This window comes from Cuculus canorus, chromosome 1 (assembly GCF_017976375.1).
Source record: "Cuculus canorus isolate bCucCan1 chromosome 1, bCucCan1.pri, whole genome shotgun sequence".
Lineage (NCBI taxonomy): Eukaryota > Metazoa > Chordata > Aves > Cuculiformes > Cuculidae > Cuculus > Cuculus canorus.
Window position 1 is genome coordinate 157,531,335 of NC_071401.1, and position 19,743 is coordinate 157,551,077.

General features: G+C 44.7%; 1 protein-coding gene across 2 annotated transcripts; it reads right to left on the minus strand.

Annotated features, from left to right (window-relative positions):
• Nucleotides 1-1,498: 1,498 nt before the first annotated feature.
• MGP (matrix Gla protein) lies at nucleotides 1,499-6,732 on the minus strand. Of its 2 annotated transcripts, none has more exons than XM_054056482.1 (5): nucleotides 6,574-6,732; nucleotides 4,757-4,903; nucleotides 3,985-4,020; nucleotides 2,762-2,837; nucleotides 1,499-1,875 (listed from the first exon to the last, which is right to left on the minus strand). In XM_054056482.1, the coding sequence occupies exons 2-5, from the start codon at nucleotides 4,815-4,817 to the stop codon at nucleotides 1,737-1,739; spliced, it is 312 nt and encodes a 103-aa protein (XP_053912457.1). In that variant the 5' UTR covers nucleotides 4,818-4,903; nucleotides 6,574-6,732; the 3' UTR covers nucleotides 1,499-1,736. The 2 variants fall into 2 exon arrangements, with proteins under 2 accessions (XP_053912457.1, XP_009569845.1); XM_009571550.2 differs by having other exon boundaries at nucleotides 6,578-6,677.
• Nucleotides 6,733-19,743: the final 13,011 nt, after the last annotated feature.

Below are 19,743 nucleotides of genomic sequence, written 5' to 3' on the forward strand. Positions count from 1 at the left end.
CTTCCCCAACTTTTCCAAAGTTTTCTAACCAGCAAGTAGTCTCTTAAACACATTTGGTTATTGCTTACACTAATGAAAGCCCACAGAAATCTCTGGTATTATTCACTATTTATACTGGTAAACCAGAGGCTGGAATCACCAGATATTTCTAGATACAGATTCAGACAGCACTAGACCTGTGCCTTCCATTTTGGTAGTGTCACAGTGTCATCAAACACAAACACTGCAGACTTGTTGACTTCAGGGTGTGGAAGTTTTGCCCTGGTTTGTGATCACAAGATTCACCTACTTGGGAACAAGTGTGGGTGCAAATATACCTAATCCTTATGGCTTTTTTTTTTTTTCTCCTTAAACTCGTTTACCTTTGATTTTTTTTTCCTTTGGACAAAATTTTAGTAGCTGTCAGAATGGAGTTTACTGTCATAACTGTTTTCAATAAATCAATCATATTTCTTTCCAGAAGTTCACCTTCAAAGCTGGCAAAGCCTTCAAGTATATTTGACGAGAAGATGCATGTTTTTAATGTGGCAGATATGTTTGGCTCTAGATTTAATTTCACAGAACAGTCAACAATTTGATATTTCACCTCATAGCCTTTGATAGTGTGCCATGAATCTTTCCATTTACAGGTGCCTTTAGAAGCCCGGAGGTGTGAATATTGAAACCAGCTGTGCTGAGCCGACATAGAAGATGTTATGTCTCCTACACACACCACACCAAGGGGTCTCCAAGCTGCTGTGGCTGCTAACCAGCCTGGAGCAGTATTGAATTGTGCTGGTGACAATCCAACAGTGGTCACACTCACTTTTCAGCAGGCCAGGAGAAGCTCAGCAAACTGTGCACAGGGTCAGGCCACATTTTGCTTTTAAATGACCTTATGAACAGTAAAATAAAATTGTGCTAGGTGAACAAAGTTGGGCTTAACTACAAAGCATAGGTTTCTTTATTATTACTGCTTACCACCTGGAACCCCTCTTCATCTATGGTTTCTGCAGCTTTCTAGCACTACCAGACTACCCTTACCAAGTGGAACTAAGGACATGAAAAGGTATTCCAAATGGAAGTATGAGTAAAATCTTGATCACATATCAGGACCTGAGGGCAGACAGATAAACAAGATGAAATTTACACCCTTTTTCTGTCACTCTTTCCCTTGCTTTGTTTCTAAGATAAAGCAGGTGCCTTCTGAAATTTGTTTCTCCAGCTGAACAATTATGTTCTAGATCTAATTTTGAAAAAGTGCATCTCACCCTGCTTTCTGAACATCACTCCATTTTAAGGTGTCTGAAGAGTGAGAATTGAAGTTTGTTAGTGACATCTAAAATAAATCACTTGTAGAACCTTGAGCAAAAGCATTGTAGATCCTTTCAAACTCATACGATTGCTAGGTAGTGTTTTTTTCCCCACAATCTGCACCATATTCTGATAAACAAACTCAGCTTTTCCATGGAAAATTTCACACCGCCCCCCCCCAAAAAAATACTGTGACTCATGTGAAGATAGTACCAAACCAGCAGTTTATTGTGTAGAAACACCCACATCCTGAACTCTCTCAGATCTCTGCTACATCAGCTCAGCATTAATTAACACTGTGTAGGAATCCATGGCTACATGGAAGAGAAGCAGCAGGCAGGATAACATACAGGGACACAAGCAACTGAGTATGTTTCAGAGCCATTGCATTTTTGGGGAGGATACCCTGGGCTCCAGGCCCCAGGGTGGGGAAAGGTCATCCTTTACTTAGTCCTCCTCTTCCCAAAATAGTGCCTGTAAGCAGCAGCATAGCCATGGCGAAAAGCATATGCTTCACAGGGGTAGTAGTTCTCGCACATCTCCCTCTGACGTTCCTGGGGTGCCTTATTACGCTCCCTGATCCTGCAAAAGTAAGAGAGATGAGTGGTAAGCACTACCATCTTCGATATCTTTTTAAGTCCTTTACTGCCCTACAATACCCCACCAGGATTAATGGTGCATCACCAGATTCCAACATGTAGGCACCAAGATGTTAGCATGGCAGCTTCTGTGTTCACTGCACCCATAGGAGTTGCATGACTAGAACAGAAGCATTTTGTCTTTCTACATAACCTTTTATTTCAGGGCTAAGTAAGGTAGTGAGAGAGTGATGGCTCCTTACATAGCCTGAGGAAAAATCCCCCATCCACATCACACACACACACACCCCCCCCCCCCTTCGCCGACTGCTGCCTCCACCTCTTCTGCTCTGCCCCAAATCCATGCATGGAACAAAGACCTGCAAAAGGGGCCACTTGGTATTGCAGAGAGCCTTTGCCTTGACACCTTACTAGGAGATTATTCTTGTGTTTCAGCCTTTATTTTCACAAGCCCTGCATGAGGCATGAAACTGCCTAAATCTGCTTTTTATAGATAAGACAAGGAGGTCCAAGGTGGCCCTGTGATTTAGAAAAGATCAGGCAAATTCTGCCCGAGAGCTGAGGAGTAGAACAAGGTCTCAAACCAAGCTTCCTTTCTGGCCATCCCACACCGATTCCCTCTCCTGTTAGTCTTTCCTTCAGGCAAATTAAGGAGAGCTCTCCCATCACAACATATCCTCCAACATAAGGACTTGCTCTCTGAATTCTGGCATCTCCAAGGGTTGGGGACTTCGCAGGCAACTCATACTGAGAGAGGGACTAAGGCTTCTCAGAAGTCACCATGGTTTCCTTCGCTGATACCATCCTGTGTCTGCCAAGGCGACACTTCTCCCTACTCCCATCCTCAGTGTCCTGAGGCCATAACATACCTCTCTTGAGAGATGGCTTCTAGTCTCCTTTCAGCTTGTATGAAGTCATTGGCCCTTCGCCTGTTGAGGAAGGGATCTGAGAAGGGAAGGGATTATTCAGAGTCGATAAACACGTTTTCAAGGCCAGATTTCAACAAAAGCTAGCTTTCATATTTATGACAGACTCCTTGCTCAACCTCTCGGGCACAGTGAAACCCAAGACCTCTTAATGCACCCTGATGTCACCTCTCTGGCTTGCACAGTCAGTACAGAAGTGCATCTGCTGCTCTATTTCTGTTGTTACTCAAGCCATCCATGATAAAGCCTCTGCGATTTTGCTGTCACAGCCCCTCTGATTGAATGAGGGTATGTTCCAAGCTGCCCAGACCATGGGAAGTCTGGGCACACTGGGTAGAATTAGTAGGATCATGAAATGATAGGTAAAACAAAGAACAGCTTGAGCAAGTCCATCTGCCTCCAAGGTTAGGCAGTCACTGAGCAGTCTGTGCAGCAGTTTTGGACTGAGGTGCCTGAAGACCCCTTCTGTCCTTTTTGAGAAGCATCACAGACCTATTACAGGATCCAAGAATCTGTGGATGTCTTTGGGATTGGCAACCACATGTAGTTTTTGTGCTTCTAGCCAGCTTTTTTGTGAAGACCTTTTCCCAGGTGGTCTAATTTCTTTTTAGTTTCAAATCAACTATTCTCTAACCTCTGCAGGTTATTGCTTGTTCCATACTGAGACTCTCCACTCTGTCAGACTCCTCCCTTGCCTTTAACTCTCAATTCCAGACCAAGGGTCCCTCCTCCCCACACACCCCACCTGCTTCTTCCAAAGTGCCAAGAGTAAGGCTCTCATTCCCTTTGGGGAAGTACAAATCATGTCATTGTCTTCTGCAGTACCTCTTTCCATGCTCATCACAGAGCTTTTTGAGCAGTGTCCTTTTCTAGCATCACTTAATCTGTTTTAGGTGGATGCAGCAGAGATCTAAGTTCATTACTCTTTGTTCTCCAATTCCTATTATATTCTTTACAAAGCAAATTGGTATGCACTTATGCTCAAACACGTGAAGTCTTTTTTTAACTCTTCCTATTCATACTGCAACTCCATCATCCAGTAAATTCAATTTCCCTCAGTGGAGTGGTTCTGCCTATTTAATCTTGAGAGTAAAGTACAAGTAAATGGTCTTGGAGATGTCTGTAGCATACTTCAAATTCAAGAAAATAGTAAAGCAGTCTCTTACTGAGATACTCATGGGATTCCATGCTTTCATGGGACTCTGAGGAAAGAAAGAGTAAAACACATGGTAAGACACTGTTGATGGGATTCGCAGTTCTTGACACACCATAGATGAATAGAACATGCACATAAGAAATCAGAGAATCCAGGTTTTATGGCATCTGTTTAAAAGGAAGAGAAAGGGATCAGTGGTATGACCCAGCATTTATAGGAGGAAATTAGGGTGGTAGAATGGAGCAACCTGGTGTCATAGATAAGACTTCAAGGCTTGTGCTTGGTCTTCCACTGTGAGATTCTCAAGCACAATTCCTCATCTTCACATTCCTAACACTACAGTGGATATGATACCTGCTTAACTTCAAAGCCTGCATGTATGCTTAGAGAATGGATTATCACAGTGACATGTGCTTGACTCCTGCATCAGTATGGAACTGTGTGCCTGACAGGAAAAGGGGGACAATATTAGAACAGGAGAAAGGGAAATCTTCCCATTAACAAGGAAGAATTAAGAATAAGAACTCTTATTGTAGACCAGAAAACAGAGGGGCAGAAAGATGAGCATCTGTAAGGTGAGCTAGAACAGGCTGAAGCATGCTGGATCATGAATCATAGTGACTGAAGACGACAGCTCTGGTGCAGGGGTAGGATGGTCTCATACAAGGGCAGAAAAGCATGCAAGAGAGCTAGTTAAGGGGAACGAAGACACAAAATAAAATTTAAAAAGGTCTGAACAGGTTTGGAATTACCACTGTACTTGGTAAAAAAAGGTCACTTACCATAGCAAGTAGCAACCATCACCAAAACAGCCAGGAGTGCAAGGATGATGAAAGCACGCATTGTGCCAGCACTGGGAGGAATCTCTCAGTCTCTCTTGCTCTGTCTCACTTTCTTCCCACTGAGGGCAGCTGGAGATCCTGAGCCGCCTGCAAAATTAGCAGAGGAATGTTTGTTATGAAAACAGAACCAGAGGGGGCCCAAGAAAGAGCCTAGGGAAGGCAATGGTTGGCTGGTTCACACTTTTTATGGAGTGATTACAGAACATCCTCTATTAGCAGATTGAATCAGGTTTTGAGAAGGACAAGGCATGCCTCCTTCCTCTCCCAGTTCAGGGCTGGGGGCCATAATTCACAGGAAAGCATGTCAGTAGCAATCCATACTCAGAAAAGCTGGCTTGCACAAAAAGGAATTTCAGGGGCTGACAGGGACCCAGAGGGAGAGGTGTGTGCTGTTCCCAAATGTAAATATTTGCCTTTCTAATTTTTCCTCTGATCTGCCCTCTTTGCCCTCGCCATCCTGTGTCTGGATACACTCAGCCCAGACTATTCAGTCAGCTTTGCTGACAGAGACATGGAGAAGGAGGCTTCAAACACTCTGCCCCACTTGGCTCCCCTCTCTTCAGCTGGTGCCCGCTTCAGTCCCAGTCTGCCAGTCATCAGAGGAATCCAACCCTACTGTCCCTTCCCCTCTCCTACTTTACTGCTCCAGGAGTAACAAGCAGCAGCCTAGAAGAATTCCTGCTGCTGGATTTTTGCACAGAGATGACAGCAACACCCAGAATGTTCTGTCTGTTCAGTGCTCAGCCTGAGATAAGGAAGAAAACTAGCTTGTGCTGGGCAAAAGCCAGAAGCCTAGTAGACTCAAGGTCACAGGAGAGCCAAGACTTCTGCTGTCCCTCCATGCTCTGTTACTTTAGTCTCTTTAAGGGAATTCTCTGCTCTGGGATTGTTTGCATTCCTTAGAGTCCATGGTTTTGGAGTTAGTGTTGAATGTGGACTTTATAGGTTTCCTGAATGTCTTGTACACTTCGGGATCTCACAGGAGCTGCCAAGAAGAGGAGGTTTGAGAGAGAGGCTGGAGGAGAGAACCCAGCAGCGGGGCACAGAAAGGAAGGTGCTGGGAGTGCTTTGGAATGAAGGTGATGCTGCACAGTGGGAAACTCCAACACACTTTCCACACTTTCCCTCTTTATTTATCTATTTTCACCAGGGCAGAACAGTTTGCTCCCTGGAAAACTCTTCTCCCATTTCAAAGGGCTCTGATCCCAGAATTCCTGGAGCAGCTCCTGCCATCAACCACAGGAGAAGAGCCACAAATACCACTTTAACCCAAATGTTTCATTTTTCACCACAGAGGCAATGCATTTTCCAAGGGATGAATGAACATGCCAGCTACACAGCCCTATATCAACAAATCTCCTTCGGAGAACATTTTCCCTTGAAAAAGTACATCTCCTTTCTACTCCTCCGCACTCTACACTTCTCCAGCAAACATCTCCCCTCCTTAGGGCCTGTGGGCTGCCCCAGATGCAACATACCACCGTGAGCCAAATCCCTCTGCTTTCTAGCAGCATCCACTGGTTTGAAATACAGAAAGAGGAGCTAAGATGAATTGCCTGCAAACGCCAAGCAAATCTCCACAGTCCCTCAAATAAAGGGGAGATCGGAAAAATAGCCTGGCTCCTCCTGGAGAGGAAAATCAGCATGTTACACACGCCATAACAACCACTCCTTATATTTTGCAGCTGTGATGCACCAGCAAAGCATTAATAATGAGCAGCCATCCAGGAAAAACAAGGCGATCCCTACATACTCACTCACTAAGCAGTCACTTCCCCGCCAGTCTGCAGCTCTTGTCTGAGAGGGCAGCTCTCCCAGCGTCCTGAATCTTGGAGTGAAGCAGAGGGGCCTTTTATTTATTAGCATTGATCAGTGACTCCTCCCCTCTTCTGTCTCCCACTCTCGATCCACGCCCAGGCTACCCCTGTCCTCGTGAAAAACACCTTGTGCCCACAGCCGGGAAACCAACAACCTCAAGGAACTGAGCCAAGAGGGAAACGAGAGAGCAGAGCAGACAGCAGGGGTTGGTGAGGGCACAGTCACATCCAGGCTGCCCTTCTGTGCCCAGGAGCGGTGAGTGAGTAGAACTCTAACAACAAGCTCCAGTCTCCCTCTTTGCAGCAACCCCCCCCCCCTCCATCCACTCCCCCCCCCCCGCCCTCTTCCCCATCCACCTCCTTCCCCAGCTGTGCTCCAACTAGGGTGGCATTGCTGGCCAGAGGAATTTGTCTTTCCACAGGGAGCAAGGAGGCCAGGAGCCTTTTCCTATCTCCTTTCTTGCTGCTTTTGCAACTGCCTGATCCCCCATGTAATGACAGACTAATGTGAGACTGAAAACTCACATAACAAAGGTGTCTGCTTTTGGAGGCAGCTCTGAAACCTCCAAAAGTGACAAACTCTACATGGCAAAGAGCTGGTTTATAGAAACCCAAGCCCCTGATATGCACCCTCACTGTTCACACCAGGCCCACAACAGTGGTGGACAACATGCAGTCAGACGATGCAGGACACATGCTTGCTGCTCTGGGTTATTGGGCTTCTGGCCCTACCTACGCCCAGGCCAGAGGTACACATGCAGCACACTGTGATGCTGAACCTGTGTGAGTAGCAAACCACAGCAGTGTTCCCTCGCTCAGCAGAGATCCATGCCTGGTGCGTGCTCAGCACGGCTGCTGGCAGGTCCACTCCCTAAGTAAGAGTAAGCACAGCCTGAGGGATTGAGCTCAGCAGAGATGAGATGGAGGGGGTAACCAGCTGCAGAATCAGTGACTCAGGAGGTTAAGAAATAAAACTTATCACATCTATTTGCTAACCAAATAGCTGGTGAGTGTGGCTTGTCTAGTCCAGGAAAGGATCAAACAGGGCCTGACCGAATGGGTAAACAGCGTATGGCACATGAGCAAGGGTGTGGTGCGCAGTTTGTACAGAAGGGCATGCAGTGAGGGCACCTCTTCAAAGGAGCAGCATTCCACTGGCTGAGTGGGAGACTTGAAGTACACAGAACCAGCAACTGGGCACCCTTCTGTGACCATCTGCGCAGATAAGTAGCACTCACCCTATCTGAGTCTCAAGGTAGAATGACAGGCACTCATTTGAGAACAAAGGCTGAGTTAAAGTTAAGAGGTCTGTACCATCTACCCCAGCAGCATCCAATGTCTCCAGCCAGATGCAGCTGCTGAAGGAGTAGCCTGCAGTGCAGACTGCGGGAAGTGCCTAGACATTTTTCCTGGTGCACGGGACAGGTCTGCCTGCAAAAGGTATGCCCAGGTGGAAGACCTCCTGCTTCAGGTAGCTGAGCTGCAGAAGGTGGTGAGAAGGCTGCGTACCATCAAGGAGGCTGAAAAGGAGTTAGATAGCTGGTTCCATGCACAGTTTGCAGTGGACACAGCCCCTGGCCAAACAGCCAAAAACTCCCACACTGGCACACATAGAATTGAGGGACAATAATGAAGAAGAATGGGAGTTCATAATGGCAAAGACCAGTCGGAGGAAGAAGCTTCCTCCAAAGCCTGAGATGCCCTTGCAGAACTGCTTCACCACTCTGCAGACTGAAGAGAGGAGACCCATCACATCAGGAGAGCCGAGTAAGGCAGCCCAATATGCTCCCTATATAACAGCCAGCACAACTAAGAAAAGGTGACAGGTGACACTAGTAGGCATCTCTTTCTGAGGGGTATGGAGGCACCAATCTGCCAACCTGACTCACTCTCTAGAGAGATGTGCTGCTTACCAGGGGCTTGTATCAGAGATGACCAAGCCTCATGCAGTCCACTGACTATGATCTGCTGCTGTTGTTTCACATGGGCTATGGAGAAGTTTGAGGTACCTAATGACTTTTTGCCTCGGTCTTCACCAGCATGTGCTCTAGCCACAATACCCAAGGCACAGAAGGCAAAGGAAGGGACTGGAAGATCGAAGAACTGCGCATTGTAGGAGAAGATCAGGTGTGAGACCATCTAAGTAGCCTCAAGTTGCATAAATCCATAGGACCTGAAGAGATGCATCCATGGGTACTGATGGAATTGGGGATAAAGTAGCTAAACCTCTATCTATCATATTTGAGAAGTTGTGGCAGTCTGATGAAGTTCCTACTGACTGGAAAAGGGGAAATATAACACCCATATTTAAAAAGGGAAGAAGGGAAGACCTGGGGAACTACAGGGCAGGCAATCTTACCTCTTTACCCAGCAAGGTCATGGAGCAGATCCTCTTGGAAACTATGCTAAGGCACATCGAAAATAAAGAGATGACTGGTGACAGCCAACATGGCTTTACAAAGGGCAAATTGTGCCTTACAAATTTGATTGCCCACGACGGGGCTACAGAGTTAGTGGAAAAGGGAAGAACAACTGACCTCCCCTACCTGGGCTTGTGCAAAGCATTTGACACTGTTCCACACAACATCCTTGTCTCTAAATTCAAGAGACATTGATTTGACCAATGAACCACCCAGCAGATAGGGAATTGGCTGGATGGTTGCACTCAAAGAATTACAGTCAACAGCTTGATGTCCAAGTGGAGACTGGTGATGAGTGGAACTCCTCAGGGGTTGGTATTGGGACCAGTGTTTTTTTAAATCTCTGTCACAAGAAATGGACAGTGGGATTGAGTGCATCCTCAGCAAGTTTGCTGATGACACCAAGCTGTGTGGTGCAGTTGACTCACTGGAGGGAAGAGATGCCATCCAGAGGGACTTGAGATAGGCTTGAGACATGGGTCTATGCAAACTTCATAAAGTTCAAGAAAGCCAAGTGCAAGATCCTGCACATGGGTAGGGACAGTCCCTGGTATCAATATGGGTTGGGAGATGAAGGAATTGAAGGCAGTCCTGCCGAGAAGGACTTGTAGGTACTGGTGGATGGAAAGCTGTATGTGAGTCAGCAATGTGCACTCACAGCTCAGAAAACCAACTGTATCCTGGGATGCATCAAAAGAAGTCCAGCCAGCAGCTCAAGGGACGGGATTCTGCCGCTCTACTCCACTCTGGTGACAACCCACCTGGAGCACTGCATCCAGCTCTAGAACCCTCAGCACAGGAAAGGTATGGATCTGTTGTGGTGGGTCCAAAGGAGGGCCACAAAAATGAACAGAGGGAAGGAAGACCCCTCCTATGAATAAAGGCTGCGAGAATTTGGGTTGTTCAGCCTGAAGAAGAGAAAACTTTGGCTAGACCTCATAGCAGCCTTCCAGTACCTAAAGAAAGACAAGAAACTTGGAGAAGGACTTTCTACAAGGAAATTTAGTGATAGGACAGGGGGTAATGCTTTTAAACTGAAAGAAGATAAATTTAGTTTAGATATAAGGGAAAAAAATCTTACTATGAGGGTGATGAGGCACTGGACCAGGTTGCCAGAGAAGTTGTGGATGCACCATCCCTGGAAGTCTTCAAAGCCAGTTTGGATGGGGTTTTCAGCAACCTGATTCAGTCGAAGGTGTCCCTGCTCATGGCAGGGAGGATGTGACTGACTGACCTTGGAAGTGTCTTCCAACCCAGACCATTCTATGATTCTGTGTCTTACAGCCTTGGTTGCAAAATGGAAATAATGACATAACCATAGATTTAAAGAACTGTCAAGTGATTGGGATAAAAGTGGCATTTTGTGCCCTTTTATAGACTACCTTGTCACCTTACAGCTAACTCATGCAGTTTTGATCTATTTACTTTTGCCTGGTTCCCAAAGAACAGTGAGGGGCTCCTGTTTAAATGGAATCCCATCTCTTGAGACTAGTTTTACTCAATGTTTCCATTAATAACTAGCTTAAAAAGGGAATAAGTGTGGAGAAAGTTTGTTAATTACACAAAGCAAGAAAGCAACGTCGGTGGAGAGGAGGCTTGAGAGCTCATATTGGAGGAAAAGGATGATCTTGAAAGCCGGAGTAACAGAAAGAGGCTAATATGCAATTGCACAAAGGCAAGGTCTTCCATTGGGGTTAGCAGTAAGAATACTGCTGTAAATTTGAAGTTTATAAACTGGAAGTAAACAGCAAATGAAAGAAACAACCATGAACCAGCAATCATAAAGTTGATCACAGAAGACTAGTTGTGAGATGTCTACTGGGAATGTGTCAGTAGAGATGGGCACCTGTTAGTGTCATGTTGGGTAAGTTACCAGTGAGACCTCAGCAGGAGTCCTCTGTATGGCCCAGGTCATCCATGTTGATAGAAGAATAACTCCTGTGGAAGTGGTGTAGATGAGGACTAACAAGGCGAGGTGATTTGCAGTCACCCCCTAAATGACAGACCTATTCACCATAGCCTGTGGAAGTTACCAAGGCTCTCTTTCCCTACATTGTCCACAAGGCTTTTCCAGCAGGACAACAGACTAGCAATTAAGTTTTGTTTCCGGTACTCCTCCAGAGGCTGTTGCAGAGCCCACAACTCCCATGGTTAGAAGACGTCCCATTTCCAGCTTCTTTGTCTTTAGGGCCATTATTCACATTCACTGAGTCCCCAGCTCCTGCCAGGAAGGCTTCAACAAAGTCACTGAGCACTGCAGCAAGGGAATAAACCATATCAGTTCTGCAACAGAGCAGAGTTTCCAAACTCAGGTTGCCCAGAGTATCAAGTAGCTAGACAGACAATCCTTTCCAAGCTTGTTCCTGTGTTTCAGGACGTTAGTTATTCAACCACCACATGGTCTATGGCTTAGGAGGCAATTTCTCAACATGGTAAACAAGTGCTTTGTGGAACAACTAGTTCTACAGCACATGAGAAAACAAGACTTTATTTTTACTTTTTCATTTAGTCCTAAGTAATACCTAAAAACTGATCCAAGAAGCAAGTATAATTGAGCCACTAAGTAGGAGTGTCCTGAGTATCCACAATATAATTAAAGTCAACAACCTCATGGAATAAATCGTGCTGAAAACTAGCATACTGACACTAAGCTTTTGAAAGGGACATGTTTTTTTAAACACAGGAGCTAGTCAAAAGACTAAGAAACAAAAATAAACGGAACATATTTCAGACATTAAGGGAACTTGATATACATATCTGAACCTGTGTTAGCTCTGGCAGCAAACTCACTCAACTACCCAAAATTAACCCTAAAACTAGTTCAAAAGCTGACTCAACCTAGGAAAAACACAGATTTAAACATTCCAAAACTAGACATAAAAAGCTCCAAAAATTAAAAGAAAGGGGGAGCACACAAACAGGAGAAATCTAGTTTCACAGCAAAAAACATGTTTTTTTCAAAATAACTGAAATGATTAATTTCCTTTTCAGTGGTGGAGTGGGGAGAAAAGAGTAATTTCATGACAAATAAGTAGAGGGTTTTTTTTTTTCTAAAAATACTTAAACACCTGTCTTTGAAATCTGTTTCCACCTTTCCCCTGAGAAGAATTTTGCCCCCAGCATTACAGTTTTGTTTAAAAATAAAAGTTTCTAATGTAAAAATTAGTACTGGTTTTAATTGAAACATCTTCTAACATCGTCAATCTGTGCATAGTCTTAGGAGTATTGTAGAAACCACTGTCTGAAGCTTACAGACAGTGTCAGTCTCCCATTGAGGAGCAAGGTTCCCACACCACTTCACAGCTATTTTCTTTCATGCTTCTTTCAACATTTTGAGCCAGGCTGCATTTTAAAAACTCCCTTTTCCATCCTAAGCAGTGACTTCCAGTGACTTTCTCCTGCCCATGGATGTGGAGCACACCTGCACGTTCAACCTGAGGAGTATCACTCTGGATGCTGGGACAACTTGTTGCTTAGTATCCCAGTGTCAAAGAGAAGGACTGAAATTAAACATCATGAAAAGCCCCAGATCCTGCCTCCCTGACTAAGTCCAGAGGTTGAGAGGGCAATTCTTCTTCTACTTGCAGTATCCTATAGAATATGGGCCTGTCTCCACATTAGCAACTACCATAATGAGACTCTCTAATTAGTGAGCTGTGGGGTTTATTTGGCTGGTTGATTGGTTGGTAAATTGTTTTTTGGTTTTTTTTTCTAGTATTCTGTTGCTGTTAGAAAATCTTTAAACTATTGTATTTCAGAGATTAGTGGCCACACAGAACCTCAGTCTGTGACAGTCTATGGAGTTGTGATCCTCAAAGTTACTCCTTGTAAACCATCAGACTTCAAAATAAAGCCCAGTGTCCTGGAAAAAAACTCATTCTGGGTATAAATACAAGAGCATTTGGGGTCAGCAGTACAGTTCAATAGGAACTCATTGCTCTCAATTTCTGTTTGCTGCAAAAAGTGAGCCTGGCTCAAGACTTTGATTCCAATACTCAGCACTCTCTATGGGATATCACTGAGTTGCCTTAAAGACTAACTCTCTGTTTGGCCAGGACTTCCCAGAACAGCTGTGTTTGGATGAAACAATGAAAAAAACAGGTTACTGGTAACGGGAAGTTCATGAGCACAGAAGACTAAAATTTCACAGAAGCCAGATTAAGGTTATTTAGTTCACTGAATAAGGCAATCAAAGCATTTAGGGCTAAGAGCTAACTCTGTCGCTTCCTTTGGCTTTACTCCCACCCACCCACACATGTCCACATACACTGATCAGTCTATTTTTTTTGCTGTCTGGGAAGAAGGAAGAGAGAGGATAATGTTAATAATATTTGGACATTGAAAAAGTTGGCAGAGGCCCCTGTGTAGAGATTAAATAATCCATATAAGTAACTAGAATTGTTTGTACTTCAAGTATCCTATGAAAAAATGAGGAAGCAAAAATTTTGAACTCTGAGCATAAAAACAGAGCATATTTCTAAGTTGCACTCTTATGGGAAAGGGGAACATAAATCTCTCCTACTTTTCCACCTCTGTTCCTCTTGCTTCACCACATGAACATAAAAATGTCCTGGCCTGATTTGTTCCTTAGGATCAGATAAGATTTACCCACCTTATTTCCTGTCCAGACATGCAGAGTGATAAGAAAGCAGCTGTGGTTTCATTCTTCCATCTGGTAAATAAAAAAAATAACAAAATGTCTCTTCTAGGTTTACTGTTGGACTTGATTATCTTAAAGGTCTTTTCCAACCTAAATGTGTGATTCTGTGGTTCAACAATGAACTTAGATAGCATCTTAGAACAAAACTCTGCTAGTCCTTGTAAGATTAGACTGCAACATTTCTGTTCTGTCTGTTTTGAATGCAGGAGACCACTGAAATAGTTAAAAGAATCCCTATAGTGTCATATAAGTTTCTCTGTTCTGTCTTGGGTTCAGTATCTACAGTATCATAAATTTTGTCTTTAGTAAGTAAAGAACTTTTTCTGCTGCATACCAAGGCCCTGGTCTTGACCTCTGTTGTCAATATCTCATAGAGTTCAAGGAAAGCTGGGGAATGGGGGGAAATGCGTGATATCCAGCTAACTGTAAAATGCTGTTTGTGGTGAGAAGAAAGGCATTCTTATTCCTTGAAGCATGAAATCTGATTACTCTTATCTTGCTGTGTGTAACTACAACTTACATTAATGTTACTAACATGCTAGCCAAGTCATTTGACTTGATGACCTTTCTTAGTAACGAATTTCACAGACTAATTATATATACTCTTTGGATACATATTTATTGCTTATTTGTATTAAATTTGACTTTATTATTTTTATCAAGAATTTCATATTCTTATAAAGCAGGAAAGAATTTTAAAAGGAGAAGGAAAGATAAATCAGATCAGATTTTATTACTTTTCAAACAGTTTTTTCTCTCTTCATAAAATGGCACTGGAGTCCAGAAGTCACCACTTTACCAAGGATATATTTGTCATTAGTGGTCATAATTTCCTTTAAATTTTAAAAGAAACAATAAGAATAGTAAAAATGGAGAACAAAGGAGATGTCTCAATGTGGAAGCACTGGGAGGAAAGGCATAAAAAGTGCTACAAGGACAGCACATATTGATAGTACGTAGATTAACAGATTGTTAAGATCCCAGGATATTGACATACAGATCCTCTGGACATCCAGACTGGGAAAAACAAAGCACAGTTTAAGAAAAGCTATGTCCTAAAACAAAGAATAGAATACACCTAAAACTTAATAAAAGGAAAAAATCAAACTATTAGAGATTATGGTGCTAAAATAAAGAACAAGATGGGGCATCCACAGCCTCCCCGGGCAACCCGTTCCAGTGTCTCACCACTCTCATTTCTTCACCATGAGAGTGGTGAGACACTGGCACGGGTTGCCCGGGGAAGCTGTGGATGCCCCATCCCTGGAGGTGTTCAAGGCCAGGTTGGATGGGGCCATGGGCAGCCTGATCTAGTGGGATGTCCCTGCCCGTAGCAGGGGGGTTGGAACTGGATGATCTTTAAGGTCCCTTCCAACCCAAACTATTCTATGATACTATGATACTGTGATACTGTGATACTGCGATACTGTGATACTATGATACTATGATACTAAGTTTGAGCCATAAGGTACATAAATGAGGAGACAAAAGACAATCAGACCTAATGATGGTCAGACACAAGAAAAGATGAAGAGACAAAAGACCACAGTCACTGCCAGCTCCTGAAGGATGCAAAGATGTATCTAAAATGAGCATATGGTGGTTAAACCAAGAGGGACCCAGAAGACATGAAGAGGACTCCTGAACTCGTGCATTGAGCCTTCTATGTGATTGTAAGAAAACTAAATAGAATGAACAAGTATATCTTGGTGCTTGTGAATATGTGGTTATGAGAGGATTAGTCTGAGTGAGTGAAATCAGTGTGGCTTAAGATAAAATAACCTGTTTCCATGATGTCTCACATTGACCTCCGTTACTCCAATATTGCAACAGCATTTACTACAAAACGAAATATATAAGGTAACATAAAGAATTTTTATGATGTCCTCAGTATGGAAAAGCCTTCATCTAAAACCATCTCACATCTTTTTGCAGCTTTCACAGTGGTCTGTGTGGTAAGAAGCTTCTTTCAGAACTCTTTCTACTTTAGCTCATGAAGTTTTTTGCTTTAGCCAGAAATTGGGAGGAAACCTAGGACAGACAGACGCACAAGGAAAAGAGCAACGCACCACTCTTGGATCCAACATCCTCTCTCATTTGGCTTGATCGACATTGGTCAGAGTCTGCTGTGCTGAAATTGTGTGCCCTTTTTTCTCTATATATATGACAAAGGATGGAATTTTAAGACTCAATACAGGCTCCAAAAAATTGCATAAAATCACATATAAGACTTATAGAAAATATCAGCCCTAGAAGTTGCATAGAACCTTTTCCATAGCAGGACTTCTCTTCAAAGACTCTTTCCAACAAAGACAGCTTTGTCTTTCCTAGACTTTAAATGATGTTTTTCCCCCCTCTGTTCTAGTAATAAGATCTGTTCACAGATGGATGCCCCATTCCTGAAAGTGTTCAAGGCCAGGCTGGATGGGGCCTTGGTCACCCTGCTTTAGTGGGATGTCCCTGCCCATGGCAGGGGAGTTGGAACTAGATGATCTTTAAGGTCCTTTCTAACCCTAACTATTCTATGATTTTATGATTCTATGATTCTACTTTCTGGCACCAACTGGGCTGTATTATTTGGAATTTTTCTTCCCACTGTGTCCCACCTACAGCCATGCCTGCGTTGGAAAAAGTTGGCATACGTTCTTCAGCAAGATATGCTGTATGAGTCACATGTTAGGTACACAGACATTTACAACCCTACTGGCTGGCTAAGCTTAAGATTAATGAGGACATTATTTAATACCATGTATCTTCCTAAAGCAGACATTGTATGAAAATCTCTGCTGTGGATATATGATTTACCAAACACCTGTACACATCTGTAGAACAAGCCTTCAGCATGTTACTCAGCCAACTACCTGCCTGTCACTCAAACTCTTTGAGTGCCTGTCTTTCTTGATGGTCATCTTGCTAGTGAACCTGCTGGAGGACCCAGCAAATAAAATACCAATACTACCCAATAAATAAAACATACTTATTAGCTCCTAACAAGACCTTTGTTTGCTCTGAGATCTGAGTGTACAGCTGAAATGAACAGCTAACTCCAGTAAGGACTGCAGTCAAGCCAGTCATTTCATTACAGTCCCTCGTGGACCTCATTAGGCTGTGTTTGTGCCAAGTGCTTTTACAGGACCAAGAAAGGAGAGATATGTGGTTACATGCCTGTCGTAGCCTCTCCACAGGCAAGAGGCCTGTCTGGCAGAAGCACCTGCCTCAGCAAAGATCCCTTATCACTGCCTAGCCTCCTTATGGATGGGGCTTGGTGATGTCAGATGATACCCAGGCAGTCCAATGACATCAAATTCACCCTCTTTTTCAGCCACTGGAGCTCTTCTGTGCTATCTAATCTCTCTGCCCTCCTCTGCACCATCAGTTTAATGATAAGCTGTTGCTGACCCCAGCAACTATTGCAGGCACTGGGCTGCTGAACAGAAATTTACTGTCATTATACCTTAGGTGGGGAGATCTTGAGATTGTGAGAACATTGTAAAATAACATATCATAGTGAGTTTGCGCTTCCAGAGAAGGGCACCATCAGTAAAAAGAGCAGCAGGAGCTTTACAAGGAGCTTTGCACAACCACTGAAGAGACGGGTCTGCAAGGCTGGAATGACAGCTAAGAGCTTGGCTTTGGCCTCCTTCTCTCCTGCCTGAGATCAAGCACCTGGGATTACTTTGATTAGGTTTCTGCCTCCTCCATGCAACGCTTAACACTGAGGCACAAAGCTAACCTTAAGCTGATCCTGAGAAAAAGGTTCTTGTTGGCTCGCTGCTGAGGCTGTTTCCTGCGGATCCCTGACTGCCTGGTGGCTCCTGCCTTTTGTTCCTGCAGTTCGCTAACTCTTGTTAGCTCCTTGAAAAACTGTTGAGCACCAAGAGGGGTTTCCTGCAGTTGCTCCTGTGGTGACATGAAACCTCACCACTCAAGCCCATGTCCAGCTGTTGTAGTGGAGAAAAGTGGCTCAAGAGACAAGGGAAGAGAGCACAGGAACTTTGACAGCTACCAGGTTGGGGTGACCACCACAGGCCAGCTCACATGTATGTGTCTGAACTCCACTCGATTTCAGCAGGCTTTGATTTCTGGGGGAAATTAAGTTGCTAAATAGGAATGAAGTAACAAAATATCCTTGTGAACCTGAACAAATATCAGCAGACATGGATTCCAGTTAACTAGCTAGATCTAAATCTCCTTATCAAGGTCTCCGAGCTATCAGAAGGAAAGGAGCCGCAAATATGATGCTGAGGGTTACAAGCAGCAGCCGGGCCATTCCCCAGGCTAAGGCCAGGTGCATTTCTAGGGTGGGAGAAAGGACAGACTGGGCAGTGATCTTGTGTTTACAGCAAATACAAAACAAGATGAATGTTCAGCTCCGGGCAATGCAAGGATGCTAATGCCAGCCACAGGGACCAGCTTGCCCACCCCAGTCTACAGAATGGATAGGCCCATGATCTGCCTTCAGCTGTACAGTGTGAAAGGGCCTGCCCCACCTGTCCCATTGACAGTCTCCTGTGTTCCCTTTCACTGCTCCCTCAAATGCCCAGATTCTCCCACAACAGCTGCATGCCTGTATGTCCTCCTGAGCATACATTTCTTTTACCTGATCTACCTTGCTGTCCAGAAACTGAACCAAAAGGCAGAGTGACACCCGGCATGTACTTCCAGCCCTTTTTTGTCTTTAATATTGCTGATGGTAAAAGTGAAGTTGAACCTACAACTGGTGCTGGCTCCAAGACTGGCCTGCCAACACAGCAGGGAGCCACAGCAATGGAACAGCAGCCACAGGCAGGAGAGGGTTCAGGCTCCCCACTCCTCACCTGCCCACCATGCTCCAGCCACAGAGTTGAACAACAGCAGCTATGTAACACAGCCGCTGCCAGACTCAGCTCCCCACATCCCACTCTGCTTCCTCTCCTCTCCATCCTTGTCCCACTTGGCCAGTGGGGACACAACATGGCACCAGCCTCATCCCCTTCTTCAGGCTGTCTGTTCCCTGCTGCCTCCTGCCTGCTCCAGGCCCTTTTCAGCACCTTGGAAAAGCCTACAGAAGGGTGCCATGGACAGGGAAGCATCACAGAGAGGGACAATCTGCTGGGGAGAGGGGCAGGGGGAGCATTCACAACCAAGCCCAAAATGACAGAGCAAAGCAGTTGCCAATGGCAGCTCCATAGCCACTTAGAAGGAAAACTGAGGTCTTCATACCCTGGGGCCCACTTCAGGACCCTTGTGTCTCCACTCCTCATTTGGGAATGTTGTGGGACAGATAACCTTGTCATTCTTTCCAGCTTCCTCCTCTTTGCTGTTAGAGGGAGCCTTTACTTCTTTTGTCAGTGGTCTGGGGAACTCCTGGGGCTCCCCAGGAAATTGCTAAGTGAGTGGTAAGAGGTGGGGCTGGGGCAGAAGCAGAGGAGGTAGGTGCTTGTCCAGAAACAGAGCCCCCTCCTACACATGCCACCCGTCCATGGCATGTCTGTCTGTCACAGAGGTATTCACAGAGACAGATTTGATACATTAAACATAAACAAATCAGTGCCAAGCCTTTGGCTGATCATCACAGTTAGAAATAGAAGGCAAGCACTTCAGGGATTTTGAGTTTGCATTCTGAATGGATTCCCAGCACAAGGGCAGATGTTCAGCTGATCCCAGTCCAAATCAAAGGAAACACTTCCACCTAGATTTTCAAAGACTAGGCACAGAGGTGAGCTGGAGAACATCAGTGCCATTCAAGACAATGAGCAAGGGGCAAGGAACAGCTCCCAAGCAGCTGTTCTTGGAGGGGCTGAGAGCCCCAGCAAGGATGTGAGGGCATACTATGAGCAGGACCACAGTACTTCTGGTATAACAAAGCTAATGATGCAGCTTTGGGGACTTTCCTCCTCTGCCCAACACCTAGTCTTACAAAACCAGTAGCACCATAATACCTTGGAGAGCACTAGTGTGCTGGCAGGTGTGTAAGAATTTGGAAGTGGGGGACTGGATGAGCAGACTCACAAACTATCTCATTCCCAAAAGCCACAGAAATAATCCTGC